The 19613-nt window shown below is 43.3% G+C and overlaps 1 protein-coding gene across 1 annotated transcript; it reads left to right on the forward strand.

Moving 5' to 3' along the window:
- Positions 1 to 13991: 13991 nt before the first annotated feature.
- On the forward strand, positions 13992 to 19382 carry LOC100146280 (zinc finger X-linked duplicated B). The gene has a single exon (XM_023634482.2). The coding sequence runs from the start codon at positions 14065 to 14067 to the stop codon at positions 16501 to 16503; it is 2439 nt and encodes an 812-aa protein (XP_023490250.2). The 5' UTR covers positions 13992 to 14064; the 3' UTR covers positions 16504 to 19382.
- Positions 19383 to 19613: the final 231 nt, after the last annotated feature.

The raw sequence follows: 19613 nt of genomic DNA on the forward strand, positions 1-19613 counted from the left end.
TTGACCACATGTTAAAATTTCCTTTTAAAGATCCTTTTTTCATAAACCTTCTACAGCTTTCTATGTCTGTTTAGGTTTTATCCTATTTTCCTACTCTTTTCTCCCTCTCTTTTACATTTTTGAGGTCACCATTTACTTCATCTTATACTGTGTATGCATTAACAAATTGTGAAGCTATACCTATTTCTAATATGTTTGTCTTTTAATCTTACACTAGCGTTAAGTAGTTCACACATCACCATATTGCAGTAATAGGGTATTCTGAATCTGAGCATAGGCTTATCTTACCAATATGTCATATATTTGCATATGTTTTCATGTTACTAATTAGCATCTTTCTGTTTCAGCTTGAAGAACTGCTTTTAGCATTCCTTGTAAGGCAGGTTTAGTGGTGATGAATTCCTTTAGCTTCTGTTTATAAGAGAGTCTTTATCTCTCCTTCATTGCCGGACAACTTTGCCAGTAAAGTATTCTTGGTTGCCAGTTTCTTTCTTTCAGTACTTTTATTATATCATCCCATTCTCTCCTGGCCTGAAAGGTCTCTGCAGAGAAATCCACTGATAATCTTATGGGGCTTCCTTTGTATGAGAGAATTATTTTTCTCTCGCTGCTTTCAAAATCCTCGTTTTTCCTTTTAAGCTAGATAGCATTATTATGTATCTTAGAGAATATCACATTGGATTAAAATTTGGGGGCAACCTATTAGCTTCATGAACTTAGATGTCCAAATCTCTCCCAGGCTTGGGAAGTTTTCAGTCATTACTTCTTTAAAGAAGATTTCTACCCCTTTCTCCTTCTCTTCTATTCCTGGGACTCCAATGATGTGTACATTATTTCCCTTAATGGTGTCCCATAAGCCCCATAAGCCCCATAAGCTTTCCTCGTTCCTTATGATTCTTTGATTTTTCTCCTCTGATTAGATAATTTGGGTTGGTCTGTCTCCTAGCTCACTGATTCTCTTTTCTTCTTATGTGAGTCTGCTATGGAAGCGCTCTAGTGCCCTTTTTTTTTTTTTTTTTTTTTTTTTTTTAGTTCAGTCATTGTATTTTCAGCTCCACCATTTCTGTTTGGTTCTTTTTAGCTTTCCTATCTTTGCTGAACTCCCCACTTTGCACTCATATTGTTTTCCTGCTATTGTTTATCTGTGTTCTCTGGTAGCTCTCTGAGTATGTTTAGAATAATTATTTTGAATTTTTGGTTGCAAAATCCATGGATCTTCCTTTCTGTGGGGCCAGTTACTAGAGGTTTACTGTATCTCTTTGGTGGAGGCATGTTTCCCTACTTCTGCATAATCCCTGTAGCCCAGTAGGTATCTGTGCATTTGAAATAGGCATCTCATACAGATTTTATGGACTGACTTCAGTCAGGGAAACATTTCACCTGTGAGTGGGGGCATGCTGGATCATGCTGTGACCATGGGGCTATTGGTCCAGGGTGCCAAGTGCAGGGGCACATGGTGGCACCTGCCCTGGTTCAGGCCACTGGTGTCCATAGCATCGACCAGTGTGTGGTCCTTTGTGAGTACTGTAGGGGGTCTGCAGTGGCTTCATGGGCTGTCGAAATCCTCTGTGGCACCTCCAGGTACAACATCAGGGACCAGGGCAGGCAGCAGTGGTGGCCAGAACTGGTGGTGTGCACATACTCAGCTGTGGGGGCCAGCTTCAGATGTCTGTGTAGTGTCAGGGGCATGTTGCATACACACACATAGTGATGGGGGCCAGGGCAGGTAGCAAGGACTGGGGCCAACTATGGGCTCCCTGGCAACTGCAGAGGACCTGGTTGTAGGCATCCTCTCCCACGACCGCACATTCTCCTCCTTGGATTGTGTGCTTTGGTAGAGGCTGATGACTGGGTGTCTGGCTGGTGGTGTGCAGGTGCACAACTGCAGTGGCTAGCTCTAAGTGCGGGCACAGCAGTGGAGGCCAGCTGAGGGGGTCTAGGTTGGCATCTTGCACTTGTGCAGCCAGAGAGTCCCAAGCTGGCTGCTGAAGTGGCTCCCAGGCTCCAGCAGGGACAAAGAGGTACTCAGGTGCCTGGCATCTTAGTATAACCAGAGAGGCTGGAGATGACTGCCTGTGCAGTTTCTCAGCTCTGGCAGGGGCAGGGGCAGGGGCAGGGGCAGGGACAGAGGCAGAAGAAGCAGGGGGAGACTCAGGTGGCTGGCCCTCCATTCACACAACTGCTGAGATCCGAGCTGGCTGCTGATGTGGCTCCTGGTCTCCAGTGTGGGCTGGGAAGGATTCAGGTGGCTGGTGTTTTACACTAGTGCAGCCGCAGAGGCCTGCGCTGGCTGCTAGTGCAGTTCTTTGGCTCCTGTCAGGGTGGGGCTAGAGGGAGTTAGGCGGGACTCCAGTGGCTGGTGTCAGTGAACGTGAATTCCTGTGGGGCAAAAGCTGGTGAAATTTCTGGGAATCTGCAGTGGCTGTGCTGGCCATTGGCTTCCTTGGTGGTGGAATCTGCTGAGTTTGTCTGCAGGGCAGGTCTCTGTGAACCATGATTGCTCCCGCTGTGTGTCTGCTAATAATAGCCCCTGCTCTTCTTTCTTGTTCCTAGCCTACTCTATATGTCTCATTTTTGCTGGTCTTGATGGGGTGAAACTGAAGTGGGACCTTTGTGCAGTGCCCCAAATGGCTGGAGAAACTGGTGGCTTACCCAACTCTTACTTTCCAGGTGAGAGGAACTCTTTCTAGTTGGGAAGTTCTTTCTTGGTGCTGAACAATGCTGGTGTGGGAGATGGGATAATGCAGGCAAAATGAAGTTGTCTTCCTTCTCTTCTTACATGATTACTGTCAGGTTTTTGTTCCATTGTATTGCAATACCTTCCTAAATGGACTCTAGAATCCTGCCATAGCTGTTTTTCTTTGTGGATAGCTATCCAATTATTGATCTTTGGCAGGGGACAGGGAGGCTGGATTCTCTTACATCACCATTTTTCCTCTTCTCTATGGTTTTTTCCTAATAGTTTTAGCTCTAACAGTTAGGTCTTTGATCGATTTGGGGTTACTTTTTTGTATATAGTGTAAGGAAAGAGTTTAACTTCACCCTTTTGTATGTAGATATTAATTTTCCTAGCATACTTTGTTGAAAAGACTGCCTTTTTCCCCATTGAATGATTTTGCCACACTTGTAACACCTCATTTGACCATGTGTGTGAGGTTTTATTTCTGAGCTCTCTATTCTAATCTGTCGGTCTGTATGTCTGCCTTTATTGCAATACCACAAGTTTTGATTACTGTAACTTTGTAGTAAGTTTTGAAATCAGGAAGTGTGACTCCTCCAACTTTCTTTTCTTTTTGAAGTTGGTTTTGGCTATTTGGGATCCCTTGAGAATCTATATAGATATTAGAATGGATTTTTCTATTTCCACAAAAAACATTGTTGGAATTTGTTAAGGATATCACTGAATCTGAAGATCTCTTTGGATAATGTTGACATCTTAGCCATATTAAGTCTTCCAATCCATAAACACAAGATGTCTTTCCATGGATTTATGTCAGAAGACATAAAGAATTAATTTCCTTCTGCAACATTTTGTAGTTTTCAGTGTGCGAGTCCTTCATCTCCTTGGTTAAGTCTATTTTGTTCTTTTTGAAGCTATCGTAAATGAAATTGTTTTCTTAATTTCCTTTGCAAATCATTCATTGTTAGTGTATAGAATCACACCTGATATTTTGTGTTGACTTTGTATCGTGCAACTTTGCTGAATTAATATATTAGCTCTAATTCTTTGTGTGTGAAATCTTTAGGGTTTTCTACATGTAAGATTATGCCAACTGAAAATGGAGATAATTTTATATCTTCCTCCCCAATTTGCATGCTTTTTTTTCTTTTAGTTGCCTAAATGCTCTGGCTAGAACTTACAGTACTATGTTTATTAGAAGCGGTAAAAGTGGGACAGTTCTCTTGTTCTTGATCTTAGAGAGAAAGCTTTCATTATTTCACAAATGAGTATGATGTTAACTATGAGTTTCTTATATATGGCCTTTATTATGTTGAGGAAGTTCCCTTCTATTCCTAATGTATTGAGGGTTTTTATAATGAAAGGTTGTTGAATTTTGTCATATGTTTTCTTCATCAATTGAGATGATCATGTTGGTTTTTCCCTTCATTCTGTTACAGTGTTGCATTCCATTGATTGATTTCCATATGTTGAACCATCTTTCATTGCAGCAATAAATCACACTTGGTCATAGTGTATAATCCTTTTAATAGCCCTTTTAATTCTGATTGCCAGTATTTTGGTGACAATTTTTGCATCAATATTCATCAGGGATATCGATCTATAGTTTTCTTTTCTTGTAGTTTCTTTGTATCAGGGTAATTCTGGCATCATAGAATGAATTAAACAGCGTTCCCTCCCCTACAATTTTTTGGAATAGTTTGAGAAAGAGTCATGTTAATTCTTCTTTATGTGTTTGGGGAAATTCACAGTGAAGCCATCTGGTCCAGGGCTTTTCGTTGTTGGGAGATTTCTGATGACTCAATCTCCTTTTTGATTGATTCAATCTCCTTACTCAATATAGGTTTGTTCAGACTTTTTATTTCTTCATGATTCACTGCTTATTTCTAAGATTTTGTCCATTTCATCTAGGTTATCCAATTTGTTGGCATATTATTTGTTGTCGTTCATACTACTCTCTACACTCTTTTTGTTTATGCAAAATCATTGTAATGCCCCACTTTCATTTCTGATTTTAGTCATTTTAATCTTCTCCATTTTTCAGTCAATCTAGCTAAAACTTTGTCAATTTTGTTATGTTTTCAAGGATTCAATTTTAAGTTTCATTGATTTTCTGGTATTTTTCTATTCTCTGTTTTATTCATGTCTGACCTAATCATTATTATTTCCTTTCTCCTGCTAACTTTGGGTTTAGTTTGTTCTTTGCTTCTTAGTTCCTTAAGTTGTAAAATTAGTTTGTTGATTTGAGATGTTTCTTCTCTGTTAAAGTAAGTGTTTTTCACTTATAAATATCCCTCACAGCTCTGCTTTCGCCTCATCCCATAAGTTTTGGTATATTGTGGTTTTGTCATCTGTCTAAACATATTTTCTAAATTCCATATTGATTTCTTCTTTGACCATTGACTGTTTAATAAAAGTGTGTTGTTGTTTTTATAAAGATTGGCACCTGAGCTAACATCTGTTGCCAATCTCCCTCTTTTGTTTCTTCTTCTTCTTCTCCCCAAAGCACCCCCAGAACATAGTTGTACATTCTAGCTGTAGGTCCTTCTGGTTGTGCTATTGGGACACCACCTCAGCATGGCCTGATGTGCGGTGACAAGCCCATACCCAGGATCCTCACTGGTGAAACCCTGGGCCACCAAAGCTGAACATGCGAACTTAATCACCAGGACACAGGGCCAGCCCCTAAAAGTGTGTTGTTTAATTTCCACATATTTGTGAATTTACTAGTTCTCCTTCTGCTATTGATTTCTATTTTCATTCAATTGTGTTTGAAAAAAATTCTTTGTATGACTTAAAATTTTTTAAATTTATTAAGATCTGTATTGTCGTATAAGATACGATCTATCCTGGAGAACATACTATGTGCCCTTGAGAAAAATTTATATTTTGCTGTTGTTGAGTGCAGGGTTCTCCATATGTCTGTTGAGTCCAATTGATTTATAGTGTTGTTGATGTCTTCTATTTCCTTATTGATTTTTTGTCTGGTTGTTCCATCCATTACCGAAAGTGGGCTTTTGAAGTCCCCAACCATTATTGTAAAACTGCCTATTTCACTCTTGAATTCTTTCAATGTTTGCTTTGTATACTTTGGAATTCTGGTATTTTATGCACATATTTTTATAATTGTTATACCTTCTTGGTGAATCAACCCAGAGGAGTCTCTGGGTCAGAGGGCTCTGAAGGCAAGCAGTGGTGTTTTATACCCCCTGAGTTTGTCTTAACTATGGCTAGCATATGTTGGGTGCAGTTTTGTGAAGTATACAAAGCAGGCAAGCTCTAAATGGCTAAAAGTATGCTTATTTGGGCTACATTTAAAGCAATTGCATGCATGAAACTTTGAGTTTGTTGCTGGTGGGCTTTGAGCTAATGGTCCTAGCTGGCTGTGAGGAAGTAAACAACACAGGTGCCATCTTTAACTCACTTATATAGCAATATGCCACTTAGTCACTCTGATTAATCTGACTGACAGAGGCTGAGATCAAATCTATACAATTTATTAGCCAATTAGCTTTTCTTTAAAGTGAAGAATAAATCAAAATCTTCAAGGCTTTTTTTTCCTTTGTTTATTTTAACGTGCCGTTGCTTGTTTTGCATGCTGGGTCATGTTTTCCAACTATTTCTTCATATACGATATGTGTACTTTTTTCTCCACTGTTAGTAATGCACATCTCAAGCAAGGTCCTGCTTTTCAGTTTGATCCAGGAGCCTCTCTGATTCTCATATGAACCATTCGGGGGCACAATTATGGGTCAGAAGTCTGATATTTAAGGAACGCTCTGAAGCAGGTACCTGCTGTTGGGAAAATGAAAAAGTGATGAGCAGCTATTGCAAATACCACTTGATGAATCAAGTACTCAAATATGCTAACTGGCTTAGACTATTCCATCGCCAAAAAATTCTAGCCAATTCCTATCCACAGTTCTTTTTCCCAATATCTCTTCATTCTTCAAGATCCCACTCCAAGGTTGCATAGAAGCCCACAATAAACCTCTGGGAAAGTGCTTTTCCTTGGAAAGGTAAGTCACATGCAAGACAGGCTGAGGCAAAACGCAGCTGGTGGTTGGCAACTAAGAGCTCTCCTCGGCCAGCTCCTGGAGATTTTGGGAGATGCCGAGGAAGAAAAATGACCATATGAGTCCACTGGGCTCTGAAGCAGAGACCTCGCATCTCCACGTGTGGGAAAAGTGATGTGAAAACCAAGAACTCCCCTGCTGAGCTGGCTGTAGGAAAAAGGTTTTCTTCTGGCCAAAGGAGCCAGCTGGCTTGTGAACCTCTTTTCACTCCATGCCCTGCCTTCTGCATTGAATCTGAATCCACAGTTAACCTCACAGAGAACTCGGAGCCAAAGCCCAGACCCAGGTGAGACTGTCTAACTGCGGCTTGCGGTCTTGGGGACCACACTCCTAGAGGAGGCAGGAGGGAGGTGAGGACAACAGTGAAATGGACAGAAGTTGAAAATAAATGTGGATAGATAGTGGTTTCCATCTTCACCAGATCACATGGATAAAAGGTGAGTGAAATGTAGCATGTATCTTTCTGAAAAGTTAAACTGTCTTCAGGACATGAAGAGGGTCGAACTCCAACAGATCTGGAGGGTAGAGGGTCAGGTTCTGCAAAGTTCCCTGCTCAGCAGATAACTGGGACAGTCCTTCCTAGACATGTGCTCTGCTGGCAGATAGTGCAGAATTTTCCAGAGAAGGGCTCAGGCCACCAGTCTCTGATCCTTCTTCTAGTCTCAGAGATGCAGTAGAGAGCGCCCTCTCTAGGGAGAGGATTGCCCTGACGAGTTTGTTTCTTGAGATCAGATTCCTCTGAGGACATCAGAAGGTGCGGAGCTTGCAAATGGCAGGGAGTCAGGGCCTGGGCGAAGTCTTGACACGGTCCTGTGATCCCTGAGTGTGGTTTGGGGTGTTTTTAGTAAGGAGAAATGGAGAGGGAAAGAAAAGCCTTGCGCCCATACAAGTTTTGAGGGAAAACTGGAACTTAATATAACATAGCCAGGGTATCCTCAGAGATTTCATTACATTCAGAGAGCGGGTGCAGGGCATGGGGAAGAGTTCTGTGGTGCAGTAGTTGTCAAAGTTTTCCCAAAGTGCAACTGGTCCCCCAGGTGTAAACACAGATTTTACCCTGGCCCCATCCGCTCTTCCCTCAGTTGGACCAGGGAGAAATAACTTCTTGAATTTTCAGGAACTACTATACCTTGGCTCTCACTCTGCATCCTCTGCCAGAGCATGGCAGGTTGGGGTGAGGGACACAGACAGTAAGACTGCACTTTCGGGCTGTCGACACCTTCTCCTTTCTCCCCCTTTGCTCTTTCGCTGGAGTTCAGGAGCAACAGAGCAGGGGTTACTCCAGTTGTCAGTGGGAGGATATGACCTCTGGCGGGTCCCTCCCAGCCCATGCCTCATGGGAAGCTTTCAAATTCCCCTTCCTCCTGCAGGGAGAGACACCTCAGCTACATGGCCCATCTTCAGAAACCACAGACTGGAGGTGTGCATTTCCACAAAACTTGGCTCTCAGTGATTTCTATGAAGTGAGAGTGACTGCTTGGATGCCCAGTGGTGACAGGCCAGGGAACCCTGAGTCCACCACGAATCCCAAGTGCCAGGCCTAGAGAGCTGCTCCTCCTGTTAGTGGACAAGTTTCAGATTTCGCATTTGTGTCGCACCATTGCCAGAGTGGCAGTTAAGAGAGTTGGTCTGGGCAGCAGCTCCAACCAGCATTTAAAGGATAAACTCCCTGTTCTTACCCAGGTCTTCATGTACAAGGTCTCAGGGTGCCGGGGATAGAAAGCTAGCCCAGTCCTGTGTGTGAATAGAAGGCTGTGGGTTAATTTGTCTTGTGTGGCTTCTGAATACAGAGGTGAATATGCTTTATACATTGGCAGTACTAGGAAGAGAGTACAAGAGTACAAGGATGAGCAACTATTAAAGTATTTTTCCTCCTGATTTAGTGGTATCTTATTCTATCTATTGAATATGGACGCACCCAAAGAAACATTTTTTATTAAAATGTCTCGCCTTCTCAATATAAGCTGCCAGTTCACTCACTAAAGAATGGATTGTTTGCCACTTAAGAATGGCAGAGAAAAAGTGCCATTTTCTCGCATCAGGTTTTGTCCATTTTGGAGCCTAAGACGAATTGAGAAAAGTACAATTAAAGCACTCAAATTGCCAACATTGGTAAATATATACACTTTGTAAGAATAACACAGAAATCTTCTGCCAAGCTCCTCCACGGACAGGGCTCTGTTGGGCATGAGTTCAAATGAAATCCAAGCATCTTCGCTCCTTGTTTAGCTCAGGTGCAGCTACCAGGAAAGCAAAGTGGCATTTAAGGTATAAATAAGTCTATTCCTGAGGAGAACATGTGCTACTCACACTTAATGGTGGAAGAGACAATCTCACCACACACCAAGGCTCTCCTTGCAGGTGGAGCAGGCAAGCCCTGGGTAGGACTAGAATGTAGGGCTCACAGGCTCTCTGCCCTAAATGCATGACACCCCTTTGTGCCGGAGCCTGGGTTTTTCAGCAAAACTCAGTTCAGGACAGGGAACCCTGGGTCCACCACGAATCCTAAGCAGTCTACTAAAACTCTTGAAATGGCCACTCAGCTGCTTTAATCATTAATTTACCAGAGAAACAACAGGATAACAGATACTCTTGCTTGGGTGAGCTAACAACAATAGCCCTGGCAGGTGGGGTGCCTTCTATTCATGCAAACTAAGAATAGAAGAGACTCCCCTAAACTGATAAAGCTTATGAAGCCAATTATCAACGTACTGCCTCCCCACTCTAAATTCACCCTTCAATATATGCTCTCTGATAATGGACGAATTCCTTTAAGCATCTCTCCTTCAAAGCGAGCATGATGTTATGCTTTCCCAGTAGAAGCCGCTGAAGGGACACTGAAGGAGGAAGTGGCTCTCCTGCGGTTTCTGGTTCTGAGAGGTGTGAGTGTGAGAATATCCTGGGTGCTCTGCCCCAGGCATGAGCCCAGAACAACTGGTCTCAGCGACCGAGCAATACTGGTGTGGCCTGGTGATCAGCTTTCTGTGGCCCTCTTCATAGGGACATCTTATGCTCCAAACTACCTGTGCACTGATTCCCTCCGCTTGCTTTCTCTCCCACCACAGCTCACCAAGAACAGGTTTATGTCTTGTAATTCTCCCAACACTGCAGCCCTCCCAACACCAAGGCCCTCCTGATCCTATGTACAGGGCATTGTTAGCTCCAGGCCTCCAACTCCACCAGGACCCCATTTCCTACTACATGCCCACACACTGGCCACCAGCTGTGGCTTGTCCACACTGATGTGCTCCAGAGGGTTGCTTCCTGCTTACCCTGCAACTGTAGACCAGCTCTGGTTCTGTAGACCAGGTCTGGCCCCAGCAAACCAGCAAACTTCTCTACCATCCAGTAAGTTCTCCTATACCTTCTCCAATGAAGTGTGAACTCCAGCCTTGGGGAAGAGCCCCCATTCCAAGTTTGTCTTCCCTTGGGTACTCTCCCTCAGCCCCAAGATACCATATAGAGTTTTCTTATTTCCTGTATTTTATACATTTGTCACAGCTTAATAATTCTTTATGTTAAACTTCCTCTGTCCACTGTGTACTTTCTATCAACTGATTGGATCCAGATTGCTACAGAACGCAACATCTAGAGCAAATATCCTTCTCAGGATTACTGAAAGCTTTCTCTTTGAGAGCTGCATCAAGTAAAGATGTCCACTATCACCCAGAGAGAGCAATAAGGGAAAGACGGGAACAAAATGCTTGGAAAGGAAGACATAATCCTGGCATTATTTGCAGATGATATGATTGTGTACATTAAATTCTATAGGTATTTACAGACAAATTGTTAGAACCAATAAAAGAGTTCAGACGTTTGTAAATCAACACATGAACACCAATTGCATTCTATTTACGATCAACAAATCTAGAAAGTAAAAATTTCAAAGCTAGTATTTGCAAAATATGAAGTACCTAAGATAGGGCTAATCTTCCTCAAAAAAAACACAAAGAAAAGTACCTAGGATAAAATGCCCTCTTATGGGAAAAATATAAAATATTATTAGAACACATTTAAAAAGTCCTTATTAAAAGGAGAGATACACCATATCCATGAATCAAACATTCAATATTGAAAAGAAGTCAAATTTAAAAGGTCAACACAATCCTAATAGAGCCCCAAACAAGGTTTTGGTTGAACTCTTTCTAATGAATTGATAATTTAAATGGACTTGAAACAGGCCGAAAGTAACCAAGACACTTTTGCAGAGCAAGGTAGAATTGACTGATCTTATCCAATATCAGGATTGACCATAGATCTGTAGTAATTAATATTGATATGTGATATTTCAAAAAGACAGATACATAGTGCCATGGTACTTAATAGAGAGTATAAAAACTAGACCATGCATAGGTAGATACTTGATTTATGGCACATGTGGCACTACAAATCGGGTGGCAAAGGGCATACCTTTCAATAAGTGGTCCACTGAGACAATCTGATATACACATGAAAAAAAAAAATGGAACCCTCCTCAACACCGTAAACAGACATCACTTGCAGGTGGATTAAGACCTAACTGTGAAAGGCAAAGCCATAAATATTTTAGAGGACAATATAGAGAATATTTTCATGGCCACAGGGCAGGGACAGATTTCTTAAAACAGAAAAGCACTAACCGTAGGAAAAGAATGATAACTTTGACTATATTATAATTAAGATCTTCTGTTCACAAAGCACAGCATAAAGCAAGTGAGTATTTTGCCACAGGAACAACAGAGCAAGGAAATATTTTGGCCACACATGTAACCACCAAAAGTCTGGTATCTAAAACACATAAAGAACTCATTAAATCAGTAACTGCAATACGGAAAACAGAATAGAAAGATGGGTGAAAGAGTTGAACTTGAACAGCCCTTTCACAGAAGAGAAAATCCAAAAGGCTCATAAACATGAGAACGTGCAAAACCTTAATAGTGATGGTAAAAAAAAAAGAAATTAAATTCTGGCAATACTTGGTATAGGTGAAGATGTGTAACAGCAGGAACTCTCTGTGCTACTGGTAGGATTGTAAATTGGTACAGCCACTACAGAAACCAGTTTGGCATCATCTGGAAAAGCTGAAGATATGCATACCCTATGGCCCAGTGATTGCGTTCTTTTTTTTTTTTTTTTTTTTTTTTTTTTTTTTTTTTAAAGATTTTTATTTTTTCCTTTTTCTCCCCAAAGCCCCCCGGTACATAGTTGTGTATTCTTCATTGTGGGTTCTTCTAGTTGTGGCATGTGGGACGCTGCCTCAGCGTGGTCTGATGAGCAGTGCCATGTCCGCGCCCAGGATTCGAACCAACGAAACACTGGGCCGCCTGCTGCGGAGTGCGCGAACTTAACCACTCGGCCACGGGGCCAGCTCCTCAGTGATTGCGTTCTTGCATGTATACCCAAGAGACTTTTACACGTGTCCCATGAGAAGTGTCCAAGAACGTTCACTGCAGCATTGTTCATAATGATAGTCAAAACCTAGAAAGAACCCCAGTGACCATCCACTGTAGAATGGCATAGTCATATCATAATCACTTTGCTAAAATCATACACTGGAATGCTAGTCAACAATGGGGAGAAAAGATCTACAGCTGCTATGAACAACATGGATGAGTCTCTCCAAGAAATATGATACAGGGTGAAAGAAGCAAGCCATAAAAGGAAGCATGCAGTATGATTCCATTTATGTAACTTCATATAAACTGTATCTTTCAGGGACGCCTACAAAAGTGGTAACGCTATAAAGAAAACCACTGAAATGATTATCACAAAGTCAGGATAATGACTATATCCACAGAGGAGGGTGTGGGTTGCGACTGGGAGGAATACAGTGGCTGTATTCTGGAAGGCTGGCAATGGTCTGTTTCTTGACCTTGGTCCTGGTTACATGGGTGTTTGCTTTTACAAATTATCGAAACCTGACAGATATGTTTTATGCACTCCTCTATATCTCAGACGTGAAAAACGCTTCCTCCAAAAAGCATAATGGAAAGAAAAATATGTGAAGTAGAAATTCTAATGAGGTTTGAATTGTTATGGATGAAAAACTTGATCTTCTATTCAAAAGATCAGCAAGTGTCCATTATCATTAAAAGAGAGGGAAAGCAGGGATTATTTAAACTATAGGTACCCCATAATCTAGTCATCACTCTAAACCTTTCTCTTGCTAGATATTCCACCCTATATTTATATCAATTCCCAAGTCACTGATGACAAATTGGAGGGTCATCATCATCATTAATAAGATCATTAGGCATCACTGGCCAAATCCATTACAGTGGGACTGGGCCACCACACTTAAATGCAAGCAGGCACACTGGGGCTATTGGACACGGTCATCTGTGCATTTTTCTCGGGAGAGTCCATTGCAGTGATTTAGGGTTTAACCTTATCACGTTTAAGTGGTACTCCTGTCCAGAGGCCTCCACGTGCTGGAAAATCTAGAGCAAACTGAGGAATGTCCTCATTGTGTTGTGATATTGGACATGAAATTTACCATGGCGTAACCAATGGTGGAAGGGCAAAGTGTTGGTTTAGGTTGTGCACTGTATAACCCAGGAGTGGGCTGGGTTTTCCCGATTTCGATATAAATTGTTTCATTCTCCAGGCTTTGCATTTCTAGGCTGAACAGTGCTAACCTGTTTTGGCGTCACCTCTTATTCATTCTAATCGCTGCGTCAGCAGGACGAAAAATTTAACGATGTGACAGATTTTCCTGAGGACCTCGTTCAAGACAGTTCTGGTTATGGAAGTTGTTTGTAGGGGGGAGGGGGGACATCATATTCAGTAGGAATTGCTAGCACTATGGTAGTTTAATGTTGACACAGAGTGTATTCGCTCGGAATTTTCCCTCATCTATCAATCCAGCCAGCCAGCCGGCAAACAATTTTTAACACATGCAAAGTACTAAGCACCACGCTTAGCACTGGGAGGGGCTGGAGCTGTGTTTATTTTGGTATATACAGTGAGGTACAGATTTAAGTTGCATTTAGCAGATAGATACCCAGGTTTTCCAGCACCATTTACCGAATGAACTGTCATTTCCCCATTACCTGGGAAGACCTCCTTGATTTCCTACTAATATTAACTGTGGAACTTATTTATGCATACCAGTCTCTGCCTCTGGGCTTTCTAGTCTGTCCCAGAGACCCAGTACCAGAATATTTAAATCACTGTGGCGTTAAACACGTTTTAATATCTGATAGGGCCAGTTTCTGCGCATTGCACTTTTTTTTTTCCCCTTTCAGGAACGTGTTCGGGCCCGCGGCAGGGGGCGGGGTCGCGCCTCCTCCGCGGCTCTGGTTCCAGCCGAGCCTCGCCGACGCGGAGATGGAAATCCCGAGGCTGCTCCCGGCTCGCGGGACGCGACAGGGCGGCGGCGCTGGCAGCCCCGCGGGCGGCGGCCGGGTCCACGGAGGCCTTGATCCGCGGGCTGGCCAGGCCCCCGCGCGCCGCCTCCTGCTGCTCCGTGGCCCCCAAGATGGCGGGCCCGGGCGGCGGCGCGAGGAGGCCCGCGCAGCCTCACGGGGCCCGGGCCCGAGCCCGTTGCAGCCGAGGCCCGATCACGCTGGCGGCGGCGGCGGCGGCGGCGACGGCGGCGGCGGCGGCGGCGACGACTTTTTCCTGGTGCTACTGGACCCGGTGGGTGGCGACGTGGAGACCGCGGGCGCCGGCCAGGCCTCAGGGCCTGTGTGGAGGGAGGAGGCCGAGCCGGGCCCACGGCTCCAGGGGGGTGAGAGCGGCGCGAACCCCGCGGGCCACCCTGCGCCGGGCTCCCGCTGCCTGTCCGCGGTCCCGGCCCCGGCCCCGGCCCCGATCCCCGCCCCAGGCCTGGGCCCCGCCGCGGCCTTCGCGGGCACCGTCACTATCCACAACCAAAACCTGCTGTTGCACTTCGAGAACGGCGTCCTCACCCTGGCCACGCCCCCGCCGCCAGCCTGGGAGCCTGGGGTCGCGCCTGCCCCGCAGCCCGGGGGTCTGATCGCCCCGCAGGCGGGGTTCCCGCATGGCGCGCAGCCCGGCGACTGCCCCGAGCTGCCTCCTGACCTTCTGCTGGCCGAGCCGGCCGAACCCGCGCCGCCCCCGCCGCCCGAGGAGGAGGCGGAGGGCCAGGCCGCTGCCGAGAGCCCCCGCGGGCCGCTGGGCCCGGGCCCGGGCGTAGTGCTGTACCTGTGTCCCGAGGCGCAGTGCGGACAAACCTTCGCCAAGAAGCACCAGCTGAAGGTGCACCTGCTGACGCACAGCAGCAACCAGGGCCAACGGCCCTTCAAGTGCCCCCTGGGCGGCTGCGGCTGGACCTTCACCACCTCGTACAAGCTCAAGAGGCATCTGCAATCACACGACAAACTGCGGCCCTTCGGGTGTCCGGCGGAGGGCTGTGGCAAGAGCTTCACCACCGTGTATAACCTCAAGGCACACATGAAGGGCCATGAGCAGGAGAACTCTTTCAAATGCGAAGTGTGCGAGGAGAGCTTCCCCACGCAGGCCAAGCTCAGCGCCCACCAGCGGAGCCACTTTGAGCCGGAGAGGCCCTACCAGTGCGCGTTTTCTGGCTGCAAGAAGACATTTATCACCGTGAGTGCTCTGTTTTCCCATAACCGCGCCCACTTCAGGGAGCAGGAACTCTTTTCCTGCTCCTTTCCTGGCTGCAGCAAACAGTACGACAAGGCTTGTCGGCTGAAAATTCACCTGCGGAGCCACACTGGTGAGAGACCTTTCCTTTGTGACTTTGACGGCTGTGGCTGGAACTTCACTAGCATGTCCAAACTGTTAAGGCACAAAAGGAAGCACGACGATGACCGGAGGTTCACGTGCCCTGTGGAAGGCTGTGGGAAATCTTTCACAAGGGCTGAGCATCTGAAAGGCCACAGCATAACCCACCTGGGAACAAAGCCCTTTGTGTGCCCCGTGGAAGGCTGCTGTGCCAGGTTCTCTGCTCGAAGTAGCCTCTACATTCACTCCAAGAAACACTTGCAAGATGTGGACACTTGGAAAAGCCGTTGCCCAGTCTCCACTTGCAATAAACTCTTCACCTCCAAGCACAGCATGAAGACCCACATGGCCAAAAGGCACAACCTCGGCCAGGATCTCTTAGCTCAGTTAGAAGCGGCAAATTCTCTTACGCCCAGCAGTGAACTTGCCAGCCAGGGACAGAGTGATCTCAGTGATGCAGAGCTAGTGTCTCTCTTCTCTGACGTGCCTGGCAGTAGTTCTGCTGCAGTGCTAGACACGGCATTGGTAAACTCTGGAATCTTGACTATTGATGTGGCTTCGGTGAGCTCAACTCTGGCAGGGAACCTTCCTGCTGCTAATAATAGTTCCTTAGGGCAGGCTCTGGACCCTCGGGGCTTGATGGCCACCGGTGACCTTCCTCAAAGTCTGGATACCTCTCTCTTTTTTGGAACGACAGCCGCCGGTTTTCAGCAGAGCCCCTTAGGTATGGATGATGTCTCAAGTCTAAGCGCGGGGCCATTGGGATCTCTGGGATCTTTGGCTATGAAAAACTCAAGTCAAGAGCCCCAAGCTTTGACCCCCAGCAGTAAGCTAACAGTAGACTCAGATGCTCTGACTCCTTCAAGCACCCTTTGTGAAAACAGTGTCTCAGATCTACTGACACCAACCAAAGCAGAATGGAACATACATCCTGACTCTGACTTCTTTGGACAGGAGGAAGAAACCCAGTTTGGATTCTCCAATCCAGCAGGAGCCCATGGTTCTCAGAAAGAAACAGATCTTACCACAGTGACTGGCAGCTCATTTTTGGTATGAACTACATTCATTCCTCGTCATATGGCTTACTTTTACTAATTACACTCAATTTTAAGGGTATTCTGGACTAAATGTTTAAATGCAGTCGTTTCTTGTAGGTTTGGAAAAAAACAGAGCCCTGGGCTACAAGTTTGGAGATTTAAATTCTGATTCTGAGTCTAGAACTGACAAGTTGTGTGACCCCGAGCAAGTCACTTCACCTATCTGAGCCTTAATTTCCTTATTTATAAAATGAGGTGGTTTGAGTAGATCGTTTCTAAGGTATTTTCAGCTTTGTGATTCCTTGATAATATGCTTCTTTCCTTGAAAAAATTTAGGACATTTTTCAGTGATGGTGTTGCATGTGCTTTTTTTCCCCAAACATGCATAAAATACATATATTGAACATCTATTTGCTTGGCACCCAACTTCAACTATTATCAACTCACAACAGTCTTGTTTATCTGATCTCCACTCTCACCCTCTTCCAGTATTATTTTGGAATAAATTCTAGACATCACATTATTTCAACCATAAATATTCAATATATGGTTCTATAAAGAATGGGCTTAACAATAATTCCTTAATAAATATCCAGTTAGGGTTCCAACTTCCAATTGTCTCATCAATGCTACTACTTGTTTTAATATTCTGAGTAATTAGAATCCCAGTAAGTCTCTTAAGTCTGTAATCTGTTTCCCCTTTGTGTCTTTCTTTCCTTGCAATTTTATTTGTTGAAGAAATAAGGTTGTTTCACATGTAGCATTTGCCATAATCTTATGTTTTGGTGATTATATCCCTTTGGTGTTAATTTTCTCTAACATGTCTTTCAGTAATTTGGTCATTGGATCTAGAGACTTGATCAGATTGGAAATGTGATTTTTGGGGCAGGAATGTTTCATAGGTCCTCCTGTGTTTTTTATAAGCTGGCACATAATGTCTAGTTTTCTCTCTCTTTGGGGTATTTGCAACTGCTGTTGATCAGTGCATTAATTCATGATTATCTGTCCTTTGGATATCATGAATTGTTCTTGTAGAGTTACTGTTAGCAGAGGAAGAAATGCTGTTTAAGGCATTTATAAAAGTTTAACAGATATATTATTCAATGCCAAAATATTTTCTTAAATAATGACAGAACTAACAAGAAAAAAGATATCAAAAATATATGTTGGCTATCTCATTGTTTATCTTCCTGACCTCTTCTGATGGTTGGAGGCTTTGTTGTAGAAATTACCAGCCAGGACTTTAACATGAAACAGACCCAGGGTCAAATTTGTGTTGGATAAGTGGCCTTGAATAAATGTCTCACTAAGCATCAGTTTCTTAGCTGTCAAATGGTCATAGCAATGCACACACATAGCTAACACACCTTAGAGTTTTCTTCTTTTCTAGTTTTTAATATGTAAGAAACGATATTGTGTACTTTGGCATATTTTATTGAATTTATATAATCTTTTTTACCCTCTCAGTCCTTCCTGCTGTAAGGGAGAACTTGGAATAATTTAATCCTATTCAGACAGTAATGGTTGTATGGTTCAGGTGAAACAGTATAGGGAACCTCTTTATTCCTTCCACTAATTTTCCCCCAGGAATTTCTGTGGAGAAATGCTAGGAGTGGAGACATTGCTCACAGGTATCTCTGCATCCCTCTCCATTAGATCAGTTTGTCACCATCTTTGTTCTGCTTTCAAAGTCAGACTTCACTGTGACTGTGGAGTCTGCTGTTGCATGAAACTCATAATGGAGCAGAGAAGGTTTCCTCTTCTCTCTGGTCTGGCAAGCTCATTGTTTCCACTTTCCCAAAGTTAGAAGGAAGGATTGAATCTGAATATTGTGTAAACTGTGTGTCTTATATGAGTATCATTTTGAATTTTTGAAACATCTTCACAACCGGTATCTTATTTCTTGTTCAGATCAGCCCTGTGTGGTAGTTTTGGCAAAGCCCATGCTATCACTTATATGACAGTTTAACCAACTCATATTCCAAATGGGCTTTGGCTAGTGACAGTTCTATATATAGCTTAAAATAAAGAAGAAAAATTATTTTCACCTCTCCTTTCCCATTTGTCCAACTTTCATAATTCATTCCTGTCATAACTAGCTGCTCTTTTACATTTAATCGGTTTTTGTTACTTTCTGCTTTCTTTCTTCCCATTCTCCCTTGCATGTGCATTCCAGTCCTTGCCATGCCTTTCTTATTTTTTAATGGATTTATCTGCCCCACCACTATTTCTCAGACCTTCTCCTCATAGCCCATTTTCTTCCAATGATGACATTTGTTGCGTGTAGAATACAGTTCTATGTGTGCTGTAAGAAGTTATTTTATGAGCTTAGATAATACTGTGTTCATATATGACTCAAATGATAAAAGAGATTATTTTCTATACTGTTAAGATGAGAAGTGGATTTCTGTTTCATTATTTCCATTTTGTAAAAGTTTTTGCCAAGGAGTTCTGCTAACTAATACTCGTTATTTGCTCTAGTGTACTAGTCCAGTAGTGTTTGCATGTGAATGTCTATAGATGACAGTTATTGTAGCAATTTGGCAGTGCACTAAAAGTTTGCCACTTTGAAATGTTTCTGTACTGTTTGTGTTTGTGGGTATATACACACACACATATTTTTTAAAGTGGTTGTATTCATGTAGTGAAAAACAAAAAGTAGTATAATTTTGTAAATCAGAGAAATGCTCAGACTTTCATTATGTCTACTTATTCAATTGTTTTCTTTCTTTGCTTTGGAAATATTTGTATTCATAAAGCACATTTCAAAAATATTGTCATTCATTAAGGCCTCTTAAATAGACCACTATTTTAAGTGTCTGGCAGATACATGTCTCGAGGATTGAATTGAACACACAAGTAGCAAACATCAAATAAATTATTTAAATATGAAAAGAATTTAATACTGTGACTTCATTTTTTCAATCCCTTAAACCGACTTCCTCCCAATAAAAAATCATAAAATATATTTTTTTCTACTTATTGTTGGAATGTTCAAAGGACAAATGTTGCTTTTCTCAAAAATAAAAGCTTTTATTTGTCCACGGGCTCAATTTCATTGAACAAATCTGTTCAAATAATTTATCTTTCAATACCATTTTCTAGAAAAGTGGTGAACCCCTTTATACT

The sequence above is a fragment of the Equus caballus genome, chromosome X, assembly GCF_041296265.1.
Source record: "Equus caballus isolate H_3958 breed thoroughbred chromosome X, TB-T2T, whole genome shotgun sequence".
NCBI lineage: Eukaryota > Metazoa > Chordata > Mammalia > Perissodactyla > Equidae > Equus > Equus caballus.